The sequence below is a fragment of the Vulpes lagopus genome, chromosome 13 (assembly GCF_018345385.1).
Source record: "Vulpes lagopus strain Blue_001 chromosome 13, ASM1834538v1, whole genome shotgun sequence".
Lineage (NCBI taxonomy): Eukaryota > Metazoa > Chordata > Mammalia > Carnivora > Canidae > Vulpes > Vulpes lagopus.
In genome coordinates this window covers 43,161,923-43,188,634 of record NC_054836.1, presented here as the reverse complement: position 1 = coordinate 43,188,634, position 26,712 = coordinate 43,161,923, and the positions used below count along the sequence as shown (strand labels likewise).

The following is a 26,712-nucleotide window of genomic DNA, read 5'->3' as shown; positions in this document are numbered from 1 at the left end:
AAAGCTTCCTGGGGGGAGGTGGGAGTAATTCTTGAAGGTCTTGAAGCGGTAGAGTCATATTTGTGTGGTATGAGGGCATGAGCCTCAGGGAGGGTTCCAAATAGAGCCTCCCCTCTGGGCTGAGGAAGTAGAAGCTGGGAATGTAGAAACTCAGGTCTACATTCTCAGTCCCCAGTGAGACCTGTTGGTATTCTGAGACCTTGCCCCGAGGCCCAGGGGCAAGGAGTTAATAACCCTGTGTCAGGGTGGTTTTGGTGCTGGGAGAGAGAGAAAGTGGGCCGTGCCTGGCCGTCACTCAGGGTTTGGCTAAGAGGAGGAGGAGGGAAGAGAGAGTAGAGTGGCTACTCCTCTGGCCATCTGCATGCTCCAGAGCTCCCCAGCTGCAGGGCTTTCTGTTTGAGTCCAGCCCTCCCCTCCCCTCTGCTCCCCTGCTGCTTAGGGGTGGAGGATGACTGGCCCAGGAAGGAAAAAACCAGGGTCCCTCAGAAAGCCAGGGCACAGAATGGCCTCTGCTGGCTGAGAGCTCTTGGCCCTTGCTCTAGCATTTTTCCGCCTCTGCAGGCATAGGCCTAGGTGGCCGAGAGGCATGATGGTCCACCTGCCTGAGGAGGACCCTTCATCACAGAGAGGACCAGAGGTGCAACCACTCCTGATCCCCCTCCCTCTCTTCCAGGAAACCTCCAGCTGCTTACCGGTCTGTTTCCTGCCCAGGCTTACCTCTTATTGGGTTCGTGAGAGGATTGCCCTCTTCTTACTGGAAACAAGCTCTTCAAACATGCGGAACACCTGAGCCTTCCCAGGGCTTCTGTTCTAGAGGGAAAGAGACAAAGATACTTTTTTTTTTTTTTAAGATTTTATTTACTTAGAGAGTGCACTAATGGGCAGAAGGCAGAGGGAGAGAATCCCAAGCAAGCTCATGCCCAGAGTAGAGCTCAACGCAGGGCTCCATCTCACAACCCTGAGATCATGACCTGAGCTGAAATCAAGAGTCGAATGCTTAACCACCTGAGCCACCCAGGTGCCGAGAGAGAGAGAGAGAGAGAGAGAGAGAGAGAGAGAGACAGAGACAGAGACAGAGACAGAGAGACAGAGAGATTCTTGAAAAGAGCTCTCTGATAGTTGCTCTTAAGTGAAATAGCACAGTCAAGATTATAAGACACATGGGAGTAGGTTGATTCCAAGAGGAGGGAAAGTAAGCTGGGAAGACTTCCCAGAGGAAGTGTTGTTGGATAGGGCCTTATAAAATTGGACCAGTGACGTGCCCACTGGAGGGTAGAGGGAATGGAGGCACGAAGGCTTTGAATGCTAGTCCAGGGCATGGGCCTCAATTCTGCTGTTGTTAGCACTCCCAGCCGCTTATCCATAGCCCCGTGGGGCAGGAACAGAACATTCTGGTGCAACGCTGCTTGATTTTCAGGACGGACCTTTGAAATCTAAATCCAGGCTGGCTGAGAACTCTAACCCTCCCCTCCCCCTCTTCTCCCTCCTAGCTCAGTATAGTTAGAGCTACAGCACTCTTTCCTTCCCTCCCCACCCCCCCACCCCCCCAGCAACCACCTGCAGAGTCTGGAACCCCACAGCAAAGCTCCACCCCCAGTGACTCTCAGGGACCATCCCTCCAGAGTCTGGTGGGGAGCTCCTGTCACACACCTGCAGGGGTGCAGGTTGGGGTGAGGGAGAGCAAGAGGAACCCTGGTCCCGGATTCAGGAGAGCGGATCTAAGTCCTGGCTGTGCCCTGAGTCACTGAGTGATGGGGGAGGTCCCCCTCATCCAAGTCCCAGTGCTCTCATCTGTGTGAGGGGGACAGAAAATATGGTGTCCCCATGAGGCGCTGTGAGGCCTCGTGAGGTTCCTGTGGACAGCTGGAGTGTTGTCAGCAGGGGGAGTAAAGAATAAGGCCCAGAATAAGGATGATGATGATGATGAGATGATGATGATGATGATGATGATGACGGTCCTGGTCATGCCAAGGATGGTTGGCCTCTTTCTGGACGGTGTGCCCTCTGTCATCTCTGAGCCATCGCAAGTCTGTGGCCCTTGGATGGTGGTGTGGGAGGGAGCAGTCTGTCTACACCCAGAGGGTCTGATCCCCAAAGGCCTCTGGAGCGAGGTAAAGAGAAGATCTGCCAGCCAAAGATGTCCTCACCCCACATTACTTCACAGCAACTATGGTTGAAAGCCTGTTCTAATTCTGGCCAGGCCACTGACTGCTTATGTCACCGTTGGGCAGGCCTTTCTCTTCTTTGGGGCAGGTGGGGGGTGAGCTTGATGAGTCTCATGGTCTCCCAACCCTGACGTTCCTCCACTCCACAGAAGTCTATGGCTCAGGGGTCCCCCGTTTGTTCGCCTTCTCCTGTTTCCCTGTGCAGGCCACAGACCGGCGTCATGGCGACAAGCCCATTGAGCGTTGCTAGGGATGACTGGAAGGAGGAAGCCCCGCACAATAGAGGCTGGAGGTGGGGGGTGGTAGGCACCTCCTCCCACTTGCGCCAACCCTGGGGAGGGCAGTGATCTCACACTGTGAGTGGATTCCAGTCACACCTCTTCCTTGTTTCCTGGGCCCAGTGTGGGCTCCATTAAACTGCTCTGTACCTCCTTGACTCAGTTTCCCCAGTGTCTACCGTAAGTATAGACATTTACCCCTGCCACGCCTCCTTGAGGATGATGGGAAGGCATCATGAGTGAGAAGTCCTTTGGAAATCAAGAACTGAGGGTTTTTGGAGGCCCCAGTGGACAGTTAGGGCCCCAAGAGCAGTGTCCACACAGCACTGAAGAAATGGTTAGGAGTTCCCTGTCTCTCATCCCAGATGTCATAAGCAGCTGGCTCTGGGAGGCCCTTCCCAACCTGATGTTTGTGTTGATGTGGGCAGATTTCCCATCTCTCAGCCCAGCATTCCTTCTAGGTCAAGCTGGTTCGAAGCTTGGAGGAGCATCACCAGCTGCCACCCCCACCACCAATGGGCTGGGATGGGACGAAGACAGGAAATGTTCCAGCTGGGCCCCGGAGCAGGCCAGCCCTAGTTAGCTGCAGCAGCATCTGAGCAATGCAGGAGCTTTAGCTCAGGGACAAGCACCTTGTTTGGGAAGCTCAGGGGAATGATGCTATTGGCACCATGACTGTGCCACGCTTCCCCAAGTGGTATCTTCACTGGAGGCAAAAAGCAGTTCGTCAGGCCCTACAGCATTCATGGCCTTGTCCAGGCAGGCGAGATTTTTTTTCCATAAAAGATAAGAAAGATGACCCAAGACGAAGGGCAAAGGTTTCCCAGCAAGGCCTCAAGCCAGACAGGAAGGACATGGCTGTATCTGGAGTAGCCCAGCTCCCAGGGCAGGTCGGTGAGGGGACTGAGAGTGGGAGACCTGGCCCCTCAGGCATTTTCTGTCCTGGGGATCTGGACATGAAGTGGCTAAGACACTGCGGAAGTGGCAAAAGGTGTTGGGTCTTCTGGAACAGACTGTGGCCAGATGACCCCCGACATGTCACAGTCCCTCTTTGGGCCCCTCTGGACCAAATGAGGGAGAAGCTGCCTCCCCCTCTTAAATTCCCAAGAGGATGCCTGCTGATTCAGTTTCCACTTTGCTTTCCTGGGAACAGTCCAGGCTTTCTTGCCTGGAATCTGTAGGATGCTTGCCCACAGGTTTACTGTTTCATACTGACACCCCTACTTCATGTGGGGTTGTACTTACAGTGGCAGCCTCCCCGTGGCCTTTGTAGGAGACCCTGGGTGCCTCCTGCCTTGTGTGACTGTTGTGCATTTGCTGTGCAGCTTGACAGAGTCTAGGTGCCCGGGGTGGCAGACTGCCTTCTTGGCCCACTCTGTGCCTCTCTCCTCACTCAGAGTTCCCTAGTCCCGCAGCCAACAGCACCACTTCTGTCTGTCCTGAGCCCCTTGTCTGCTCCCCTCTGTGTAGCTCTCAGGGAAGGGCCAGAGGATAGGGCGACCTAAGCCTCCCACCCTCCCAAGGGTGGACTAGGAGCAGCGAGCAGTGGAACCCTCAGGGGACTGGAGCAGCCTTGGAAGCATCCAGAGGAGCTGGGCCTTGAAAGAGGGTCACAAAGTAGTGTGATCTTGGGCTGGGTGCAGGGCCCTGGGCTGAATGCAGGGTGGGAAGGCTGTGTTTCAGGAGCTCTCCAAGGTGCCGGCAGGTGCACGCCCCGTGGGGAGCAGGGAGCCCTATCCTTCTGTCCGCAGTGCTGAAAGGTCCTGTCCCCCGCAGTGACCTCATTCCTTCACTAAATATTGCTTCTGGTACCTTCCCACCTCCCTGCCAGCCAGCACCTCTTGCCCTAACTTCATGTCATTCCCCCCACCCCACCCCAGATATCCAGTGACCATGCTGCTGCCCCTCCACCAGTCCCACTCACTCCCCATGCCCGACCTGGGTCTTACACTCTCCCCCGTAATGTCCATCCAAAAATGGTCCCTCCTGGTCCCTGTCTCCCAAGACTTGTCAGTTCGACTATCAGAGAAAGAAGTGCCAACCCAGGGAGCACTTGGAAGTGATATAGGGATGTTTGGAGTTGTCACATGGAAGATTGAAAAGTCCTACACAGCTGCTACTTGACCTACATGAGATGCCGATCACATCTTTGCAAAAGGATGTACATTACTCTTACTGAGAGGAGAAACTGAGGCCAAGAGAGAAGGGACTTCGCTAAGGTCACTTAGCCAGCCAGCCAGCCAGAGACAAAATTACAGCCAGAATATCAGCCCCCATCTTCTCCCAGCCAGGCTTCTGAACCACTTAGGTGACTGCCTGAACCAGGAACTCCTATCAAGAAGGGGGCATCCGAAAGAGGGAAAGACCATTGTAATGTGGACTTTGGACAGGACAGGGCCACTTTGGGGGAAGAGACCTGGCATGCTGCTGGGAAGAGGGACCAGGATTCCTAGGCCACAGAGCCCTGGAAGAAAGGATCCTGCTTGCATCATCCTGCCATCATCATCCAGACCCTAATGCCCCCAGCAGGCCACACCGCACACCGTTGGCATCGATCTTCGGCAGGGGCACTTGTGTTGCTGTGGTAACAGGCACTCCCTTCACTGCATCCAGCCCTGCGATTCTGGTCTAGCCACCTGCCCTCAGACTTTCCCAGGTGGGGGGGGACTCCTCTGTCTTACTCTCTCCTGTCCAAAGCTGTGCTTGAGGGCACAGTGTCCTCATTAGCCAGCTCCCCCGAAGAGATGGGCACATCTGTCTTCCAGTCCTCTGGTACCTACAGTTCTGTAGCCAGAAACTCATCTCCAGGCACGACTGGGCCCCCAGAGGGAAGCCCCTTCCACCACCCATCCCACATCTCAGACCCTGCTTTCCAAGGTTTTGGCACATCTGAGTTGGTTTGATGCAGCCCATGAGTACTTGATGGCTAATTCCTAGGGAGGATTCAGAGACTCCCATATGGTCTCTGCCCATCTGTCTGTCCCCAGGAAGCTTAAATTCAGTAGCAAAAGGAAAAAAAAAAAAAAAAGATCAGGCCCCAAAAGATGAAACCCATAGTGAGTTAAGTCAAATGCTCTAAAATTGATTTTTGGTTTTCAGACCATGGGTCATAGCACAATAGTGGATTGCGAGGTCGGTTTAGTGAGTCATGACCAGCATTTATATAGAAAATAAATAGAATTCATTAGAATAGAATAGGAAGAAAAATAACATAGCTGTGGTCAAGATAAGATTTGCTTTGTGACACTGGCCTCATCAATGTAGGGCGTGTGCGGGGTAGAGGTGGGGGGGGTGGGGGGGGTGTACTGGATTGTGACACCAAATGGATGTGTTGGTGTGGTTCAAGGACAGTAGAATGTGAAGGCCCATGTTTCAAGAGATGGCAAGACCTAGAGGAGGCGTTTAGAGGAAAAAAAGAAGAGATTGCTTAAATGCCTAGGGTGCTGGGGAAGCCTTCCGGAGATGGCACTTGAGTTATGAGCTGTGGTTTAGAAGATAGGTAAGAGTTTGTCAGGAGGCATGGGTGAGAGCGAGGAGGGTGCTTCAAGGGGTGGTTCAGCACGGAGCCAGCTATGAGCCAGGCCTGCTAGGGTCAATATCAAGTGCCGTGTGGAGTGATGGCAGGAGGCGGCTGGATTCCAGAAAAAGAAAGCCAGGAGACAGAATTCATATAATTTGGCACCCCCGAGGGCATTGACCTGAGGGACTAGAAAGGTCTCAGATTTGCAGCTTCTCTGTCCTGACTCCCTCCCATCCCCAAGCCCACTCCTTGGTTAGTAGCATCACGAGAGATCATGCTTGGGAAAGTATTCGTGTCCTTGGGTAGCCCCACACTGATCAGACTCATACACCTGAACAACTTAGGTCAGGTTATGAGCAAGGGGTGAAGTGTGAGGCGTAGGCTAGCAGGGCTCCGGGGTGGGCTGAGGGAGTCATGAGAGAGAAATCTGTGAGATGGGAGCAATCAAAGAGGCCTTCCTGAAGGAAGGGGCTGAGCACTGAACTTCAGGAAAGCTGGATAACATCTATGAACACGTCCCTAGAAGATAAATGTCCTGCCCTTTGAACCAGAGTTGGGATCAGGGGTCCAACTGGACCCTAAACCCCTATCAGTGAGCCATTGTTCATATTATTAAAGGTCCAACCCTCCCAAAGTCCCTTTACGTGGGTCCTTTCGACTCACCCTGCACTCCGTCGTTTATCTCAGTAAATCACTAACCCTAAGCATCAAATTCTCTTAGCACATAATCTCTCTGTAGTGACACTGAAATGCACTTAGGTGACCTTCTCCTTCTGAGGAAGGAGAACACCTGAGCGGATGTGGGTGCCGTGGTGAAGGGCAGGGAGCCGGTGTGCTCACGTCGGGGTCCGAATCGCTAGGGCTCCCACCAACCAGGGCCAGGGCGGCAGCGACAGGCCGGTTAACAACCCGGGATTTGAAAAATCGAGGAGCTCGGAGCACCAAATTAAAAAACAATTAAGCTAATAGAATCTCCCCCCTTGTTTCAGCTCCTCAGCAAGTGCTCCCTTAATCCCATTGCTTTGAACTCACTGTCAGCGCAACAGAAGTGGGTTGTTGTTTTTTTTTTTTTTTTTTAAGTAACTTAATTATTTCAGAACACAACTGTTTCCAAAAGCAATCTAAGGCTCCCCCTCCAGCTCTGTGACTTTGTGCTCCGGGAGCTCTTTATTTTTATTAGCTTTGTATTATTATACATCTAACATCAACCAGAAGGAAAACCCACCAACAACCGCCCAGTAGCCCAAAAGCCCAGTACCAATCACCCCCAAATCACGGATCTTTCAGAATTTGTAGTGAAGTGGGGCAGGTCACCTAATGCGCTAATGCGCTAATGGCACAAATCAGAGGCTGGCAAAGGCTCTGGAATTCTCAGGTGGGAGGGGTTCCTCCTGGCGAGAGCCTTGAGGGTGGGCCACCTGGAGGTGGTGGCCTAGGACCCTGGACTGACAGACAAACTGGGATTTCAGGAAAGGTAAGCATGAGCCTTCTGTGACCCTCCTGCCTGCCCTGCCCAGGGGACCTGCGCTCCTGCATGTCCCACGTGGGTGCTCTGAAGCGTCTCGGCACATACCCCGCTCCCGTCAGACACCGAGAGACCCCACACAGGCCCTCCCAGGCCGCCCCAGCTTGAGGTTGGCACAGACCCCGTTCCCCCGAGTGTCCCTACTTCCTGCGTGCCACTGCTCAGGGGCCAGGGCTTACAACGTGCAGCCAGAAGCCAGACCTTTGAGATTTGCATCCTGCCTCTACCTCTTCTCACCTGTGTATCTTTTGACCAGTAGGTTAATCTCTTTGTGCCTCAGTTTCCCCTTCTGGAAAATGGGTTACTGTTAATCATGGGGTTGCTGGGGGGATGGAATGGACAAGCGTACCTAAAGGGTTTGAAAGTCTGGTCTGTGGTAAACACCCACTCTGAATGGTATAGCTGTTGTTAAAACAGAAGTGTTAATGCTGGTGGGGAAAAGTATGGATCACATCGGTATAAAATGAGAGAAGAATGGAAATTATTCAGAGCGCCGAAGGCAGCAGATCTTCAGCCACAACCCAGGGCTCCAAGGCAGGTTCAGTTTTGAACAAAATTAAAGAAAGTACACAAATTGCTCATCAAAGATTGTATCCAAAATGGGTTTTATCATGCCTTTGAGCTACCGTGTGCGGTAAGCCTTTTGCACTATTTTTTTCTTTAAAGATTTTATTTATTTATTCATGAGAGACAGAGAGAGAGAGAGAGAGAGAGAGAGAGAGAGAGAGAGAGAGGCAGAGACAGGCAGAGGGAGAAGCAGGCTCCATGCAGGGAGCCCAACGTGGGACTCGATCCAGGGTCTCCAGGATCACACCTTGGGCTGAAGGTGGCGCTAAACTGCTGAGCCACCCCCGGGGCTGCCCCATAATTTTCACGTAAATGTCTTTCACATGAACTTTGATTTTTTTATTTTATTTATGTTTTTATTTTTGTTTTTTTCTTTCTTTCTTTCTTTCTTTCTTTCTTTCTTTCTTTCTTTCTTTCTTTTTTTTTCACATGAACTTTTAAATGTGTGTTGTGTTTCCTGGCCCAGAGAGGCTGAGAAGTATGAACCTTGTCCTGTGGGCACCAGGGAGCCAGAGAGTGATCTGGAGGAGGGGAGTGACCTGCCTCATGGTGCTTGGCCTCTTTTGTAGGGAATGCCTACCGGGAGTGCTTGGAGAATGGGACGTGGGCTTCACGGATCAACTACTCACAGTGTGAGCCCATTTTGGACGATAAGGTGAGCGGCCCCACCTGCCCCAGCTGTGGTCCTTGTACAGGTATCACGCCTCAGGTCGAGCACAGAGGATCCCGAGGGAAGAACCAGGCCTCGTGCAACCCAACCACACCTTTTTGCACTGCTTCCCCTGCCTCAGCGTCCTGTCCTCTGCTCAGTGACACCACAGTAGAGAAGGGGGACTCACCTTTGGGAGAGCTCTGGCTAACAGAGGACACAGCCAAGATGGCATGTGACACAAGAAGGGGAAGATGGTGTGACTGGTGTCCCAACATCGAACGGGCTGTGTGACTTCCTTCCTCCCCTGGGCCTCAGCTGCTCCATCGAGCTTTCTGATTCTATGAGTCCACATGGAAACAAGCACAGCCTCCAGAAGGGTGGGCCCCGTGGGCATCTGGGTCCTGCTCGGACCTCAGCAGCACCCTTGCTCTGGAACTGGGCCCCATCCCATGCTGCCTGCAGTGCCAGCCTCCTCCCCCCTTTTAAAAATTTATTAAAGATTTTATTTATTCATGAGAGATGCAGAGAGAGAGGCAGAGACCCAGGCAGAGGGAGAAGCAGGCTCCTCATAGGTCACCCAATGTAGGACTCGATCCTGGGACTCCGGGATCACGCCCTGAGCTGAAAGCAGGCGCTCAACCGCTGAGCCACCCAGGCATCCCCAACCTCCTGCCCCTTGAAGCTACACTTCATTCCTGACCCAAACTGCCATAGCCCACCTCTACCTTCCTCCCCATTCACCCATTACAGCCCTCAGTGAGGCTGAGACTTTCCCCCAGAAAGTCCAAGTTCAGAGGAAAAACATGTAGCTACCCTGAGAAGGCGATACTACGAAATGTGAGCCAGAGGGGGTCTGCATTGGGGCCACAGCAGTGGCCAGTGGGATGGGCCATAAAGGAGGCTCCCGCCAGACCTCTGCCCTCCCGTCTCCACCGACAGCCTCTCTGAGCAGTGGCAATCCGCAGTGGGCATGGGGTCGGGGGCAGCGTCGCAGAGATCACAAAAAGGAGACCGGCTTTTGTGTGTCGTTAATCTTGTTCTTAACTTCTCTACAGACATTGTGCCCCCTCGTTGCTCCCTGGGCTCCCAGGGACCTCCCAGAGCCTGCTGAGTCTGCAGCAGAAGGGCAGGTTGGCTCCATAATACAGATGTCAAAACTGAGGCCCAGAGATCTAAATCCACTTACCCTCAGTCACTCAGCCAGCGAGGGTCTGAGCGGAGATTAAACACAGGTGTGACAACTCCCCGTCCAGAATTAAAATGACAGGAGAATCTAGATAGTCACACCTCTGGCATATGCCAGAATGCGGTGTGTCCAAACCTGCCCCCAAATGGCATGTCAGGAGGTCTGAGTGCAGCCATTTAAATCTATCAAGAGGGATGAGGTGAGCACTGGGTACTATGCTATATGTTGGCAAATTGAACTCCAATTTAAAAAAAATGTAAAAAAATAAAATAAAATATTTAACAATTAAAAAAAAGCAATATATCAAGAGGGGTCCCTGGCTGGCTCTGGGGTTGAGCGTCTGATTTTGGCTCAGGGCGTGATCCCAGGGTCCCGGGATCGAGTCCCACAACGGGGCTCCCTGCATGGAGCCTGCTTCTCCCTCTGCCTGTGTCTCTGCACCTCTCTCTCTCTCATGAATAAATAAATAAAATCTTTAAAAAAAAATCTATCAAGAGCTACCCATGGCCAACAGGAGTGAGCTCTAGGAGCCAGAACTGGTAATGACACTTGAAGCCACTTCTGCCTCCAGGGTCAGGACGCTTAGGGTGGCCACAGCCCCACCCTCCATGTGCCTCATGCCTCCGTCTACTTGTCTGCCTGCCTGTCTGTCTGTCCAGCAGAGGAAGTACGACCTGCACTACCGCATCGCCCTCGTTGTCAACTACCTGGGTCACTGCGTTTCGGTGGCTGCCCTTGTGGCTGCCTTCCTGCTTTTCCTGACCCTGCGGTGAGTCCACCCCACCCCCTGCTGCTCTTCCCTGACCCTCTCCCCACAGCACCCCTTCACCCCTCCCACACGTTCTCGCCTCCACTTGGGGGGGCCCTGAAGCCAACAGACAGAGGGGTCTGAGGAGGTGCCAGGGCACTGACCACTGGCAAGCATGCAGGATGCAAAGGGGGAGCTGGCTCTGAGAGAGCGCCCCAATGGCCACCCTAGGGGGAATGTGGCTCCTGCTGCAGCCCTGCCTTCACCGGAGGCTGAGTCTGTACCTGGCCTCAGGGGACTGGGTCCCAACTATTTCCTGACCCCAGGCAGGGCCTGTCTCAACTAACTCCTGATCCTGGCTGACCCCTGACCTGGGCCTCCCACAGGAGTATCCGCTGTCTGCGGAACGTGATTCACTGGAATCTGATCACCACCTTTATCCTGCGAAATGTCATGTGGTTCCTGCTGCAGCTCATCGACCATGAAGTGCATGAGAGCAATGAGGTCACTGGGCCGAGGCTTGGGGCTGGGGGGCTCCGGGCTCTGGGGGCACCCACCTCTCTTGCCCAGTCCTCAGGTGTGGACCCGCGCCTGAGCTCACCTTTACCCCAATCATTGTCCGTCTGGGAAGGGCTGGGGGGCAGGGTACTGCCGGGCCTGGGTCTTGGGAACTGCACAAACCTCAAACCAGATTGGTTTAGCCTGTCCCTCTCTCCTGGATCTTCTGAATCCAGGACTTCCCAAAGACCCTTTAGAGAAGAAGAGGCTGGAATTAAGCTCTGTTAAGCTTTATCTCGATTCCAAGGAGAGACTTATAAGGATTATTTTCCCCATTATATAGACGTGGAAACTGAAGCTCGGGTAGGTTACGTGACACTATAATGATCCCTCCACATCTAAGCCAGCAAGATCTTGACCAGGCCATCCCGCGTGTCAGCTACCCACCCTGGATTTGTGTCAGCTGCTGTTGTACCACGTCCAGTCACTGTAAACCCCAAGACTAATGAGGCCAAGCACAGAGTCCTGTGGCACACCACTAGAGATCTCTCAATACATTTTTCTTTGATGAACCCGAGCAGAGACCCAGCCTGGTTTGACCCTTAACCTGACCCCACATTGAGCCCTGCTACAACATTAACTGAGTTCAATCCCATTTGGGGTGGGTACCCTGCAGCCCAGTATTAGCTTGAACTGATAAAATTGTCGCTTAACTTGGAGAAAAGGCAGGGTTGGGAGGAGGGGATCTTTAGCTTTCCACCTCAGTAGGACTTTCTGAGAAGAGGAGACAATCAGGTGGGGCCCAAGACCAGGGCTGGGACCACGGGGGAAGCCCCAGAGGCAGAGACCAGCACAGCACAGGAGCATCTGACAGCCAGGGCTGGATGGAGGGGAGCTGCGCTGTCCACGGGGCAGAGAACTCCCATCACAGGGCTCCCCTGACCATGTTCCCATATCCCAACTTCAGCTCTGAGGGTACCCTGGGGACGAAGCCCGGGGAGAGATGGGCAGGTCGGATCTGTTGCACAGAGTTCTGGCTTTAATGCAGCCCTGGCCGGGCTTTGCACTGCCCGCACCCCCATCTCCCCTCTGCAGGGTACTTGGGACGGCAGCCCTGCTCCAAGGGACAGGGACAAAGACAACTGGCAACAACCCTGATTTTCTGGGTGCCTGCCTCAGCCAGCCTTTCATCTCCCATAACTGCCCCATAAGACGGCATAACTAGTGTCCCATTGACGCTCAGAGGGGTATAGTGACTTGGCCCAGGGTTGGTGAGGCTCCATCCAGAGCCAGCAGTGATCATCCTAAGCCCAGAATCTTCCAAAACTAGAGAATTTGGAGAATCACCTCTCTGGCTGCAGCTCACCTTCGTAAACCCTGTGCTATTATTAATATAACACTTTTTTTTTTTAATGACCTGCTACTCTTTTTCTACATGAAATGTCATATTTCATCCCTAAATGGAAACCTGGCTATGGGTTGAAGGTGACTCAAAAAGTGGACAACGAAAACACAACAGTGTTTTTCGGTTCTAGCCTCTGCCTGCAGAAAGCTCAGAGCCAGATTCCCTCTTTATTAAAAAAGGAGATTAGAAAGGGCTGGGACGAAGCCAAAGGAGGGACCAGTGCAGGCTGGCGCCTTACCTTCATCCCAGACAGTGAGAGAATTGGTGGTGGACGAGGCTGCCCAGAGGGAAGTGGGAGGGTATTTAACCCGTGTCCATGTAGCGACTCCTGGCCGTTGCCCGTGCCAGGCAGCCCCTGACCCCCACTGCCCCATGCAGGTCTGGTGCCGCTGCGTCACGGCCATCTTCAACTACTTCGTGGTGACCAACTTCTTCTGGATGTTCGTAGAGGGCTGCTACCTGCACACGGCCATTGTCATGACGTACTCCACTGAGCGCCTGCGCAAGTGGCTCTTCCTCTTCATCGGATGGTGTGAGGGTCCCTGGGGGCCGCGGGGCCTAGTGGGGAGGGGGCACTGCTGACAAGGTCACCTCCCTCCCATCTTGGGTCCAAGGATAGGTGCACAGCCCTGCTTACCATCCCCAGGACAGTCTGAGGATGCAGCCGCTCCTTTCCATTGCTGGTGAGGAAGAAGCAAGTAGTCCCTGCAAAACAACTTTTACAAGTAGCCCTCCTGTCCTTGCCTGGAAAGACCAATCCAAAGACCTTTGTCTCTGGCTTTGAAAGAGAAGCTGGCCAGCTCCGCTTCTCTATCAAACAATCTCAGGAAATCATGCTGTCCCCTCATCTGTCTGACCTACTCAGAGGGTATTTCCTAGGTCGTGGGGTGGAGGGGGGCGGGTAGGATCAGGTTGGGGCCATGGAGAGCCTGCAGTTGGGTGATTGGTCCCAGGCTCCTTGTGGTCCCCTCACCTGTGTTCTATAAGAGGGCTCTCATCCGTCTGTCTGTCCACTAAAGCCTGTGTCTGTCCTCCTTTCAGGCATCCCCTGCCCCATCATCATTGCCTGGGCCATTGGCAAACTCTACTATGAAAATGAACAGTAAGTAGGACCAGCTGGCTATGGGGGTCAGAGGGGTGTTGGGAAAGGTCAGCCAAGGGCCAGCCAAGCCATGGGCCAGGAATTGAAGCCCTACCTGGACAGATTTACTTTCCCGTTGTCCCTATACTGGAAAAATATCCCTGGAACTCAGAGATCCTCGTGCGGTAGGTGTCAACTTTGTTAACCTGAGTTAGGAATCCTGGTTCTTTTATGTCCCTTTAAGTGCCTTTGGCCTTCTGTAAGGCCTCCTCCTAGGTTGGAGTGGCAGGTCAGGCAGCACAAAGTATATAGAAGAGGTCAAGGGCTGGAGGCTTTCAGCCTAGAGTACCTCCAGGGCTGTGTCAACGAGCCTTTCATAGACCCCTGGGCCAGGGCAGCAGGCCCGTGTTTTATTCTGGCATCCCAGTCTCTGTCCCATCCTGGGACTCTCCCTGCACCAGAGATGTTGACATATAAGCCACACCCAGATGATAGCAATTCTGGCCATGGGGGCGAACCAAAGAGTAGCTGGGCAGTTGGGTGCCACTAGCTGAAGAAAGAGGGGACGAGAATATCAGTCTCTGGATACAAATCTCCAAGGGATCTCCAAGGCTGGAGAGAGAGTGGGTGAGATTTGAGAGCAGGGACAGAACTGGGGTGGACTCCAAGAGTTCGGCATTGGAAAGACCTCCTAATGATAAAGACTACCCAAGAATAAGAAGGCTGCTGTGAAAGGTAGTGAGCTTCCTGTCAAAGGGGGTGTTCAAGCAAACACCAGAAACCCTAGCGCTGGGAGGTGCTAGGAGAGATTCCTGTCTAAGGCAGTGTGCACTGGATGACCTCTAAAGTTCTGGAGGACACAGTCAGAATTTCCCAAAGTCTACGTGGCCCTTCCTGAGTTGTTGACAGAGCTAGACTGTGTCCTGGCCCCCACCCTTCCCCTGGTCTCTGAAGCTTCTATACCCACCAGCATCCCCAAGAGAATAACCAGGCCTCTGGCAGCCTCAGGCTCCCTTCACTAGGTGAATGAGGCTCAGCTCAGAGAAAGGGTTCAGGGCTGGAGAAGGCTCCTGCTTCTACACCTGCTGCTTTGTGCAGCTGAGTGCCTGGCAATGCAGGAACAGGTGGTACAGGGTGGTTGGGCCCTGGGCCAGCAAGGGGGAGCCCGGCTCTCCCTTGATTCATGAGCCTCCTGCATGCCCAGGACCTGGGTGCAATAGTCTGGAATGGGGTAGGGGAGTGAGGAGGAAGGGGGAGGAGACCCAGGGCCTGCCGTGAGTCCATCTGGGGAGACCAGACCTCCATGTAGGGCAAAATGCAGCCCAGGGGGGAGTCAGGATGGTCAGAGGGGCCCGGGCTGTCCACCCAGGCATTTGGGGAAGGCACAGCCCTAGAGATCGGGTCTGAGGGAGGGTCAAGCCTGAGAACCCTGGGCCCAAGTCTCCTGGGGTGCCCAGACTGTGGCTCAGCAGGCCACTTACAGCCACCCCATCTTTGCAGGTGCTGGTTTGGCAAGGAGCCTGGCGACCTGGTGGACTACATTTACCAAGGCCCCATCATCCTCGTGCTCCTGGTAGGTCCTCAATGGGGACTGGGATAGGACTGGGCAGCAGGAGGACAGCACAGGACCCACCCGGCAGAGATGCTAGGAAGAATGTGGCCCAGAGTGGTCCCCTTGCAACATTCTGGACACACCTTCCCCACTTCCTGGCACTACTGCCACCTGTCCCACTGTCCCTACTCTGCACCCCATGCCCTGGAGCAGCCCCCTCACCTCTGGCCTTTGGATCTTTCTCTGAGCAGAGAATGGGTCCAACCAGCAAATTTCTAGTGCCTCCCACATCTGATGTCCCTTTGCCAGGTGCTGAGACAGCCAGGCGAGGGCGCAGCTGATGGCAAGAGAAGGGTGTGTGGACTCCTGTCCGGCCCAGACCTACATCCCGCTCGGCCCCCAATGACCCCCTCTGGGGCCTGGCCCACCGCCCCCAGCCTGGAGCAGGTGGTACCAGAATGAAGCGTAATGAGCAATTGTTCCTTGTCCAGCTCCCCGCCCTTTGCCAAATGTATTTGCGTTTAAGGTATAATTGCCATGGCGTCTTTAATCCACAACGAGCTTTAATTAAGGTAGAGTTTAAGTAGAGGCTGCATTCTGCAAAAATGAACCCATTATATATCATACATTTTAAAAAAGAGACATGCAAAAAAGCCCTGTAAGAAATTGGCATTTACGTAAGACTTATTTCAGGCTTGGTAATTTCAGGCTCCTGTATGCACCCGCTTCCTTAAAGGGCCACCCGCTCCTTGTGGTATACACAGGAGAGAGAGAGGGAGAGAGAGAGAGAGAGAGAGAGAGCGAGAGAGAGAGAGAGAGAACGCCATTCTCCTCTTGCACACAGCAGGTGCCTAATGGGGGTTCTGTGGTCTACCTTGGACACAATTACTGTTTATCTCTTTCATTTCCTGACTCCCCCTTTTAGTGCCTTTTTCTGGGATTCACTTGGTGTATATGGACTGGAGATGACCAGGGCGGGCTTTCTACCCACTGCCTGAAATTCCACATCAGAAACTCCCCCTCATTTCAGAGGCAGAAGCCTGTCCTTGTCAGCAGTCGGTGAAGGGCTAGGGGGTTCGGGGGGGGCGGGGGGTAGTGTTCCTTCTTGGAGTCCCAGCTGCAGTGAGTCACTCATCCCCACCCCCAGTGTGAACGGAAACCCCTTGAGACCCATCCCCTCCCAGCCAGCTGCTGAGAGCCCATCCTGCAGGGATAGGGCTTTTCATGAATCTGGGACCCGGCCAAGAAGGCTGGCCTGGGGGGGCGCCCACCACCCCACCGTAGAAGGGAGGGAGCCGCTGGCTGCAAGGAAGTTGGGCAAAGTGAGGAAGTGAACAAGGGAGGCAGGAGCACTGGGTGTTATGCTATATGTTGGCAAATTGAACTCCAATAAAAAATAAATAAAAATAAATAAATTTTAAAAAATTAAAAAAAAAAAGAAAGGGAGGCAGGCATGGAGGGCTCCGTGGGAGCCCCCACTTCCTGCCTGCTCCTCCCTGCCCCTTTCTCTGCTGCCACCCACACCTCTTGGCCCAAATGCCCTTTGCAGTCCCCTTTGGGCCCACACCCGGCTCTCCTACCTACCAGGCTTCCAGGTTCCCACCTGAGCCTGCCCAGAAGCTCCATCTTCAAAACTTCCAAATCTCACAGCATCAATGCCTCGAAATAGGAATTATGATCCCCATTTTACGGCTGAAGAAACTGAGAGAGATGAAACTGCCTGCCCACGGTCACCGCTAATAGCTCGCTAGCGGAGCTGAGACGCAGGGGCAGGTCACCCACCGCCGGCCTGTCCTCTCGGTCAGGCACCTACTCGGTACCCGCCACCCGGCCCCTCCCCGATGGTTCACAGCTGCATTTCTGCTGCTGAAAGACACGAACGAGCTTATTTCTGGGTTCTGGGAAGTGAATTGGCTGGCTCAGTTTGCAGGAGGCTGTTGTCACTGTGTTGTCATGGGAAAGGCATGTGGCACTTACTGGGTCCTGCTCTGGACCAGGCGCGGGCTCCGTGCTCTCCACGAGTATTTAACCTGTGCTCACCTTCTGAGTCGGGCCCTTTGGTGTCCCTCGTGGACCAGCGAGGGAGCAGCTCAGGGAGGTTAATGAAGCGGCTTACCCAAGGCCACACGAGTGCCAGTGGCCCAGCCGGAATTAGAGCCGTGTGACAAGAACTTGGTGCCAGGCGTTCATTGGCGAGGTGGTCCCCAGAAGCAGGGTGAGGGGTGGGAGTGGAAGCCAGGGCCCCCGGGGAGGAAACCAAGGTGAGGTGATAAGCTGGCTTCCGTGGGGACAACCCAGGAGAAGAGTCTCAGGATGGCTCCCTGCTGGAGGCCTGGGAGCTGGGTGACTCATCCACACACTTGATGCCTCATCAGTGGAGGTGGCCCTGGGGACACGAAACCCGCAGAGTTCCAGATCCCCCTGTTGTGAGGCTGAGCTAGCTCCCTGGCACCAGAGGAAGCCTGAGGCTGAAAAGTGTCCCTGGCGGCTGCAGGGGACCATCAGGGACCCCTCGGCCCCGGCTGGGCTCCTACAGGTCTGCTTGACTGAAGGGTGCTCGGCTCCGAGCTTTCTCCCAGCAATGTCCCAGCAGCTCCTGCTCCACATGCAGATTCCAGGGCCCCCCACCTGCCACTGGGAATGTCTGGGGTGCGCCCAAAATCTGCATTTGGACCAAGGGCCCTAAGTGCCTGGGTTGTGCACACTCCATTGGAAGAACCGTGATGTCGGGGCCCTGCCAGACAGGGATGTGTGTTGTCTGGGCTTTCTCTGTGGCCCCCCCACCCCCGCCCAGGGCCCTGCGCACAATAGGACTCGGGATGTGGGCGTGTGAGGCTTCACCTGCCTAGAGCATGCCAATAGGAGGAGGAGGCCCAGGCACCCAGTGAGGACCAACCCCCGGGGACCATGAACTGGTCTGGCTCCCAGGCTTCTGGAGTCACCCCCAAGTCCATCTGGTCAAGCCACTGGACTCCACAGAAGCCCGTGGGACAGACAGGCTGGCCATGTTTCCCTGAACTAGTGAATGTGCAGGACGGGAAGGTGCAGGAGGTGGGGAGCACTGAAAGGAGGGACCTGGGCTGGGTTGGCAGCACCCCAATAAACCTGTCCAGTACCCTGAACTGGAGGCAGCAGAGGGTATTTCTGAGGCTGGGAACCATGTCCGAAGCCCAGGAGGCAGAAATAGCAGTCCCCTTTCCTTCTCCCTGCCTGCCTGCCTCTGCACAAGCCACAGTGAAGTTTGACGAGGGTCTCCCATGAGCACCATGACTTAGCAAGTTCCCTCACCCTCGCAAGGGTGGGGAGGACCCAGGGTGCTCGGGCACTGGTGAGCTTGGTCTGTTTATTTTCTCTGCCTTCGTGGGAGGCGATGTGCCATGTGGCGTCCTAGAATAAGCACTGGTTGCAGCCACCTGGGTTTTGTCCTGTGACCCTGGGGGACCTCCCTGCTTGGAGCCTTGGTTTCTCACCTATAACCCGAGGATGCCAGTCCCTGCCTCATGGGGTCACCAGGAGGACCGGTGGGCCCAGGACTTGTGCTGGTAGCCCTGGAGCTCTGCCTCCGGCAGTTCCTCCTGGCACCTAGTGCCACAGGTTTGGATCCTGTGCTGATGGCCTTGCAATGCTCTCCTGAGCTCTGGTCACCCATCCCTGGCAGTATGGCCAATTCCTTCCCTCTGCTTCTTCCATCTGGCCCGGATTTCATGAAGTCCTGCAGGAGCAGCACAATGCCGGGGTTAGGAGAAGGACGCTGAGGCCACCTACCTTGGTTCAAATCCTGACACCAGTGCCTCCTACCTCTGTCGCATGGGCAAGTGACACAGCCCTGAACCCTAGTGTGGGCATCTGTAAAATGGGAATAATGGTCATTCCTACCGCATAAGGCTGCTGCTTGAGGAGTAGCCATGAGGTGGCTGAAACAAAACCTGGAGTGATGTGAGTCCAGGGCTGAGTTAGGCACCACTAAGCCTCTCATGTCTGTCCTGGTAGCAACCATAATGTCCAGATCCCCAGTCTGGGCCTGACACACACTGCCACCTGCCAGGCCAGGGCTCTGACCAAGCTGGGGTGCTCCTCCTCCACAGCCTTATTAGGAACTAACGAGCTAGTGGGAACCCGAGCTGCCAGCATCAGAGCTCCAGGAAACATGGGGCAGGAGCATGGCTGGACTTCTCAGGAGAAGTTTGTCCAGGGGGTCTGGCCTTACCCTTTCATCCTGCACCCTCTCTCCTTGGCATTGCCAGAGCTCATGCCACTCAGGCTGCCCTGGGAACATTGCGGGCTGGGAGGGCCTGGAACTGCTATTCTAGAAGGAGGTAGATAGATTTCACTGCTTGGGCTCATCTCAGCTCAAGGGCCATTTCTCTAGGCCTTTCTGGCTCTTCCCCCCAGACTACAAAACATCTGGGAGCAGGGACCTGACACATGGCAGGTCAGTTCACTGAATGGATGAACGGATGGCTGGCTGAGAGAACTAGGCTGGACAATAGCCAGTGCTTCCTGCAGAGCTGGGATTTGGGGTGGAGGATAGAGAGAGGTCCAAGAGCGGGGAGCTCAGTGTGGGCTGTGTGGCCCGAGGGTGCCCTCCCCAGAAGGAGGGGGGAAGGCACCTATGGTAGGGTGAGGTGGAGAAGATGCTGTGAGGGGGTGGCTGAGGACCATGCTCACGAGGAAAGGGTGACTTCCAGGCGGCACAGACCCAGGCAGAGTCGGAGGGCGGGCAGCAATAGTGACTGCCTGCCTCACACGGGTAGAGGGCATAAGGCCTTGTCTCCCAGGTCGTCCGCACCAGCCCCTGTCCCTGCTCTTGCCTCAGCACATGGAACAGGACCCAGCAGCCGGGAGGTGCTCTGCAACTTATTGACAGAGTAGATGCCTGGGTGGGTGGGTGGATGGGTGAGTAAATAAATTGATGAATGGATTGGGTTGTTTTTTTAAAATATTTTTTAAAAAAGGTTTTACTTATTTATTGATGAGAGACACAGAGAGAGAGAGACAGAGGCACAGGCAGAGGGAGAAGCAGGCTACACGCAGGGAGCCCGATGTGGGACTCGATCCCGGGACTCCAGGATCACGCCCTGGGCTGAAGACAGATGCTCAACCGTTGAGCCACCCAGGCATCCCTGGATTGTTGAATAGATGTTTAGATGGATGGATGGTTGGATGGATGGATGGATGGATGGATGGATGATTGAATGAATTGGTTAGTGGGTTGATGGATGATGAATAAATAGATTTAGTGCAGGGAATGTGGCAGAAATGAGAATACATTTGATTCCAACAGATTCTACTCTCACAGAAGTCAGAAAGAATCAGAAAAGGTCAAGTATTTTGTACCACTGCACAATAAAATTAGGATTGACCTATGTGTTATGGTGACCTTGTGATCCAAGGGAATGTACCAGAAACTCAGGAACTAGAAATTGGATGAGCCTTAAGAAGAAGCAGGGTGCAGCAGGCCGCCGCTGGGTTGCCCAGGCTGTGGTTGAGGAGAAGTCTGAGCCCTCCAGGTCCCCAGAGCATCCTCCCGCAGAGGCCACAGGGCCACCTGTCCCATGATTAATGTCTGCCAGTGCCTGACCCCCCTTAGCGTGGAGTCCAGAACCTAGGAGGGCTTAAGAAATGATGGATTCTTGGGACAGAGCCTCAGGAGGAATTTCTGTGTGTGTGTGTGTGTGATTGTGCACATGTACTTGCATGTGTTCATATGCATGAGCCAGCAGACGCCCCCTGACCCACAGGCACTTCCTCGCCAGAGATTCCCAGGAAAGGAAATCTCACTTTCCTGTCCACTCACATTTGGCGATGGATGTAGAGAAACGCTGACGTGCCCCCCTCCCCCCATTCACGCTCACACACACTCACACAAGCACAGGGAACACCCCCCCCCCCGCCCCGAAGCATTTGGAGGGCAGCACACAGTCACACAGACAAGCCCACGCCGGCGGGCAGGACACTGGCAGGCCCTCCGTGACCATACAGCACGGAGAGACTGGGGGGCCCCACGGGCGGGTCCCGGGAAGACACTGGGTGCATCGGCTCCGATACTGAGGAAAGGCTCAAAATGAAGATAAATGAGGCCCTTCCAGGAGCCTTGGAAGCAGCCCAGTGGCTCATCCATCTTCATTGGCTCAGACATGTCTACAAAGCATTTTCCTGGGTGCAAGGGAGGGATGGTGGGAGATTAGTCACTCCCTCTGGCCAGGCTCACTCCACCAGGGTGGAAGGGCCTCAGGCGACAGTGGGGGTGGTGCAGCAGACAGGGCGAGGGGGGGAGCCCCAGCCAGCTCCTGACACAAGCCTGAGGGGGGCAGGGGGCGAAGTGGCCTCGGTGCCCTCGTTCACTGCCTCCTCGGAGGCTGCTGTTCCCCCCTTGGGTCTGGAGGTGGAGAAGCAGGCCCTGGAGCCCTCCGGTGACCGGGAATCCAGCAGTGTCTGCCCTCCTGGTGAGGCAGAAGCAGAGGCCTTGGGACCCCAGGCAGGGGTGGAGGTGACAGGTAGGACAGATGTCACACGGGACATGGGGTTACAGGGGGAAGTAGCCGATTTTCAGCCCATTGCCCACTCATGGTCCTTCCTTTTCCGCTGCCTCCCTCCCTCCCTCCAGATCAATTTTGTATTTCTCTTCAACATCGTCAGGATCCTAATGACAAAATTGCGAGCATCCACCACCTCAGAAACAATCCAGTACAGGTGAGTGATGGGGCCTTAACCCCCAGAGGGCAGAAATGAGAGAGGGTATGGGGAGGGGCCCTCTACATCCTCCCAGTCCTCACCCAGGAAGCTCGCTCAGGGTCCCAGAAGAAACGTCCCCCGAGCGAGGCCCTGCCTGCAGGTGGACTCAGACCAGTCTTGTCACCCTCTCACCCCCCAGGAAGGCGGTAAAGGCCACCCTGGTCCTCCTGCCACTCCTGGGCATCACCTACATGCTCTTCTTCGTCAACCCTGGGGAGGATGACCTGTCGCAGATCGTGTTCATCTATTTCAACTCCTTCCTGCAGTCCTTCCAGGTGGGGGTGCGACCAAAGGGGCCTCTTCCTGACCTGGAATGCTCAGGCGCCAGTGTCTCAGGCACAGAGACCTCACACGGGACCATGTACACATGGTTCACCCTGAGATACAAGCGCGTGCTCACACTGAACCTGAGCCCTGGGCCCTGGTACCCCCACCCCAAGGTTCAGGTGGGCTCGCCCCCTGACTAAGTCTCTGTCACCCTAGCCCACGCCTGCTGGTGGCCAGCATCTGTTCTGAGAATTCCTCTTTTTTTTTTTTTTTTTTTTTGAGGATTTTATTTGAGAGAGAGGGAGAGAAAGAGTGAGCATAAGCAGGGGTAGGAGGAGAGGGAGAAGCAGACTCCCCACTGAGCAGGGAGCTTGACAAGGGGCTCTATCCCAGGACCCCGGGATCATGACCCGAGCCGAAGGCAGACGCTTCACTGAGCCACCCAGGCGCCCCTATCCTGAGGATTTCTGACAGCCTGTCCCTCGAAGTGGACCCTAGTACCCCCGCACCATGAGGGGTGGCCTCTCCCTCCCCAGCTCTGAGCCTCTGGGGTCCTGGTCCCACTTTCCCAGCAGTCCCTGCAGAGTGACTCCCCAAGCAGGCCACTGACTCCTCCCTCCTTCCTTTCCAGGGTTTCTTTGTGTCTGTCTTCTACTGCTTCTTCAATGGAGAGGTATGAGACCAGGCCCCAGGGCGGCCCTCGGTTTCCACTCCAGGGGAGCCTCCCAGCCTTTTGGGAGTACCTGGGTCCCTGGCCCTGCTCAGCTGTGCCCTGGACAGGGGAGGGGCAGGCCTGAGAAACCACCCACCCTCGGGAAACAGGAATCCTGCCTGTGGGTCTCACTCCAGTTTAGGTCACCTGTGCAGGCCGGAACAATGTGCCAGCACTTCACAAATGCACTTGGAGAGCTGAGTGAGCAGGGGAGCCCGGGCTGCAGGGGCTCACAGGAGAGAGAAGCCAGAGCACAGGTGGTCACAGGGGAGAGCATTCCAGGAGCAAGTCAGGGATGAGCCGTGCGTCCAGGTCCTCGTGGACCTAGGGAGCAGGAAGGACACCAGCACATTTCCCCACCACAGAGAAGACTGCACACCTTGGGGCAGGTCCAGGGGACGAGGCACTGCCTGGTTAGCTCACCGAGCCCAGAATCTTAGTGTAACCAGCTTGGGAGAGACGCTCACACAGGCCGATGGTGGGTGAGGACACACAGTGGGTTATGGGGCAGAGAGTAGACACAGCCCCAGGTCCTGAAAGCTTCCAAACCCTCGAGAGGACCGTCATCCTGAGGCGCTTCCTCCGCCTGTGCAGAGGGTGGCAGTGGGATGTCTGCACACCTAGGTCTCTGTCAATGAAAGCAGACCCCAGTGGAAAGTCCAGCAGCGGAGACTGGCATGGGCTGGAGGGCAGGGAAGGGAAGAGCTGCTAAAGCAGACAGTGCCCTGGGGCATTTGTTCTGCTCAGCCACGTGCCAGGCTAGCATGTGGGGAGGGCGATCCGATTGCAGATGTCTTCAGTTGCGACACAAATGAGAATAGTATGTCACCAGCAACCAGCAGCGGTCAGGTTCTGACGGGAATAGAACTGTGCGCTCCGTCTCAGCAGCGCGGACTGCGGCCAGGGAGGCAGGGCCTGGCAGCCGGGGAGGGGGCTGGAGGAAGCGCTTTCGGGAGGGAGAGAGATGCCAAGTGTGCAGGGGGAGATGCCAAGTGTGCACACAGTTCAGCACATGCCCGGGAGAGCGAGAGGCAGATCTGCGAAGCTGGTGCTTCCGTCCCACCATAAAGAGGAGGTGGTGGAGGGATGAGGACGGAGGGCATGAGCTTCTGGGGAAGGACCTGCCTTGGGAACCAGCCAGTCCCTCTCTGGGCGGGAGGGCACCCCAGCCTCCCTTTGAGGGAGCAGGGGAGAAGGCTCCCCTTTCCCAGGACCGGCCCGGCAGGCCCAGCAGAGCCTCTGCCTCCCCTGCAGGTCCGCTCGGCCGTGAGGAAGAGGTGGCACCGCTGGCAGGACCATCACTCCCTCCGAGTGCCCGTGGCCCGGGCCATGTCCATCCCCACGTCGCCCACACGGATCAGCTTCCACAGCATCAAGCAGACGGCCGTCATGTGACCCGTCCGTCACCCTGCTCGCTCATCGCTCCACCATCAGGACAGCTTCCCTATCGTCATGGGGTGGGGGCCCCTTTCCCTGGGTTCACCTTGCCACCTAGCGGCTCAGGCCCTGGTGGGGGCGGAAGGGAGGGGAGCGACCAGCTGGCCAGTCCTGCGGCTGGAAAGACGTGCGTGGCCCGCAGCGCGAGGGACCCTCAGGAGCCAGGGCTGGTTGGGCCCAGAGTGTCAGTGCAGAGGGAGCAGAGGGATGTCACAGGGACCGCCCCCAACAGAAGAGCAGGTCACAGGTCTTCAGGCATTTGCCCCACTGTAGGCCCATCCGCCGATGAGGAAACTGAGGCCCAGAGCCAGGAAGCGCCTGCCCAAGTCACATAGTTGATTCGAGGCAGAGCTGGGGCTCCCCTGCCCGACAATTTGTGGGGACCTTCCCACCAACAGGGGTGACGATTGGCCCTGCTCCCTGCTCAGGGCTGCCTTCTGCAGTTGTTGGGGGGCGGGTCACAGCAGCTGGAAGTAAAGGAGGAGTTTGGTTTCATCCCAGGGGCTCTCATCTACACCCCACCCCGGACCAGGCCATCTCTCTGCCCCTTCCCAGCCATCCACCTGTCCCTGGGGTCCTGGGAAGGATGCTGCTTCCCATCCCGGGAGACCTCGGCCTCCTCCACAGACTCGGGGCTCGGGGAGGGGCACGTGTGGAGGAAGACACGGCTAGGCCAACCGTACGCTCTCAAACCAAGCAGCTACATAAGTGCAAGGTGAGGTGAGGAGGAGAAGCATGGTGGTTGGGGGCAAGGAGGAGGAAACCAGTTAGGTCTTTGGGGATTAGAACTAATCTCCCAACTCCCACCCCAGACTGGGCTTCATTCCGGCCTCCCCTTCAGAAACATCTCTGCTCTCTGTGAAATAAACCATGCCTCTGTGGAAACGGCCTCCCCTCAGGTCAAGGCGACCAGGCATTCGAGGGGCTGCGGTGGCCAAGGGTGGGCTGGATCCGTTCTCCTTTGCAGAGCCCACGGCCCTGGCCTAGGTTTGGTTCTCCTCTCTGACCCGTGTGTCTGCAGGCCCGTCCCTGATTCCCCCAAGACAGTATCTGCCCCTCCACCCCAGCCTAGAGGGCTCTAATTCAGCGTAGAGGAGAAGTGCAGCTCACCCAGCACGCCACAGCCCATCCCAAAGGCCAATGCTCCGAAATCCAGAGGCCGGTGTAGACAAGGCCCCAAGGTGTCTAGGACTGACAACCACGAGGACATTTCCAGGAGAGGGTGGGAGTAGAGGAGAGGCAGACTCCATCAAGTCAGGGTTCAAAGGGCTTTTGCTACAAGGAATACCCTCAAAATACTCCTTTTTATAATCATGTATCCCATCTTGCATATTTTTCAGTTGACACCTAATTTTTTTTTTTTTTTTTTTTACATTTTAAAATTGGCGAGAGAGGTGATTCCGGCTCTTGGTAAATATTTACGTTTTAAAATAAAACTGCCACAACACTTTTAAATACATCATTCGGAAACCAAACACAGCAGTGATTTAATAGCCACCTTCTTTGGTTTGAAAAAACGAGCTAACCAGCTCTTCCTCAACGGCTGGAAATCTTACATTGTTCCTTTTCTCTTTGAACCTGTATCTTCATTCCATTTCCCCCCATCGAATTTTTATCCTAGTACAGTTTTTCTATGGTTGGAAGTCTGTCCGTGCTCACCTGATCATACATCTCTGCCACAAAATATGTTTAGAAGTTGAAATGGAAATATTTAATTTTCTGTGACCAAAATTTATAAGTTTTTTTAATCTTCTGGATTGAATCATCACGATTATTTTTGATAAAAAACATAGGGTACAATTAATTAATACAACACAGACATGAAAAGTTTTTGTAAGGCAAACGTTAAACCTAAAAAGGGAAATTTATTGAAAACACATCTTAATGGGTTGGATAGGTGTTTGTTCACGAATCTGTGGGTAAATATTGCTGGAATGAATCAGGACTTGGCATCTGGTGGTTTTATTTTTTTCTCTTTTGTTTCCATTTTGATAGCTCCACTTGGTGACAAACGTTTTCACGTAAGTAAGTAGATGTCACTCAGGTCTCTGACCTCCTCCTGAGATATATGCCAAAAACTGCGTGGCGATCTGTCATCAAAATTTGTGGGTTAGCCCACCACTTGACTAAGTCCTCTGTAAATTTGCCTGAAAAAAAAAAAATTGAAAATGTAAAAAGAAATTGAAAACGTCAGAGGCTTGGCTGGCCCAGGCAGGCGCTCGTGCCATCTTTCACTGCGGGCAGCTGGGTGCCACTCGGCAGGGCTGAGCGGTGCACCTGAGGGTCACGCTGCCCGGCCCCCCACTTTTCTTCTGTGGGCAGGAAGGCAGTGGGGCTCCCTGACTTTGTGCTTTCTTGAGACACGGAACTGACTCTCGTGTGTC

General features: G+C 54.8%; 1 protein-coding gene across 6 annotated transcripts in view; it reads left to right on the top strand.

The window, feature by feature from the left end:
* Window positions 1-26,187, top strand: part of CRHR2 (corticotropin releasing hormone receptor 2) — a 47,548-nt gene extending 21,361 nt beyond the window's left edge. For 3 of the 6 annotated variants that reach the window (XM_041727331.1, XM_041727333.1, XM_041727334.1), the window contains 10 exons: window positions 8,625-8,710; window positions 10,553-10,662; window positions 11,028-11,145; window positions 12,923-13,076; window positions 13,586-13,646; window positions 15,126-15,198; window positions 21,785-21,870; window positions 22,052-22,187; window positions 22,811-22,852; window positions 24,146-26,187. In XM_041727331.1, the coding sequence (XP_041583265.1) occupies window positions 8,625-8,710; window positions 10,553-10,662; window positions 11,028-11,145; window positions 12,923-13,076; window positions 13,586-13,646; window positions 15,126-15,198; window positions 21,785-21,870; window positions 22,052-22,187; window positions 22,811-22,852; window positions 24,146-24,286 (1,007 nt within the window). In that variant the 3' untranslated portion in view covers window positions 24,287-26,187. Of the gene's footprint in view, window positions 1-8,624; window positions 8,711-10,552; window positions 10,663-11,027; window positions 11,146-12,922; window positions 13,077-13,585; window positions 13,647-15,125; window positions 15,199-15,486; window positions 15,766-21,784; window positions 21,871-22,051; window positions 22,188-22,810; window positions 22,853-24,145 lie in introns of those variants that run through there. The other 3 variants (XM_041727332.1, XM_041727335.1, XM_041727336.1) reach the window with 2 other exon arrangements.
* The last annotated feature ends 525 nt before the right edge of the window (window positions 26,188-26,712 follow it).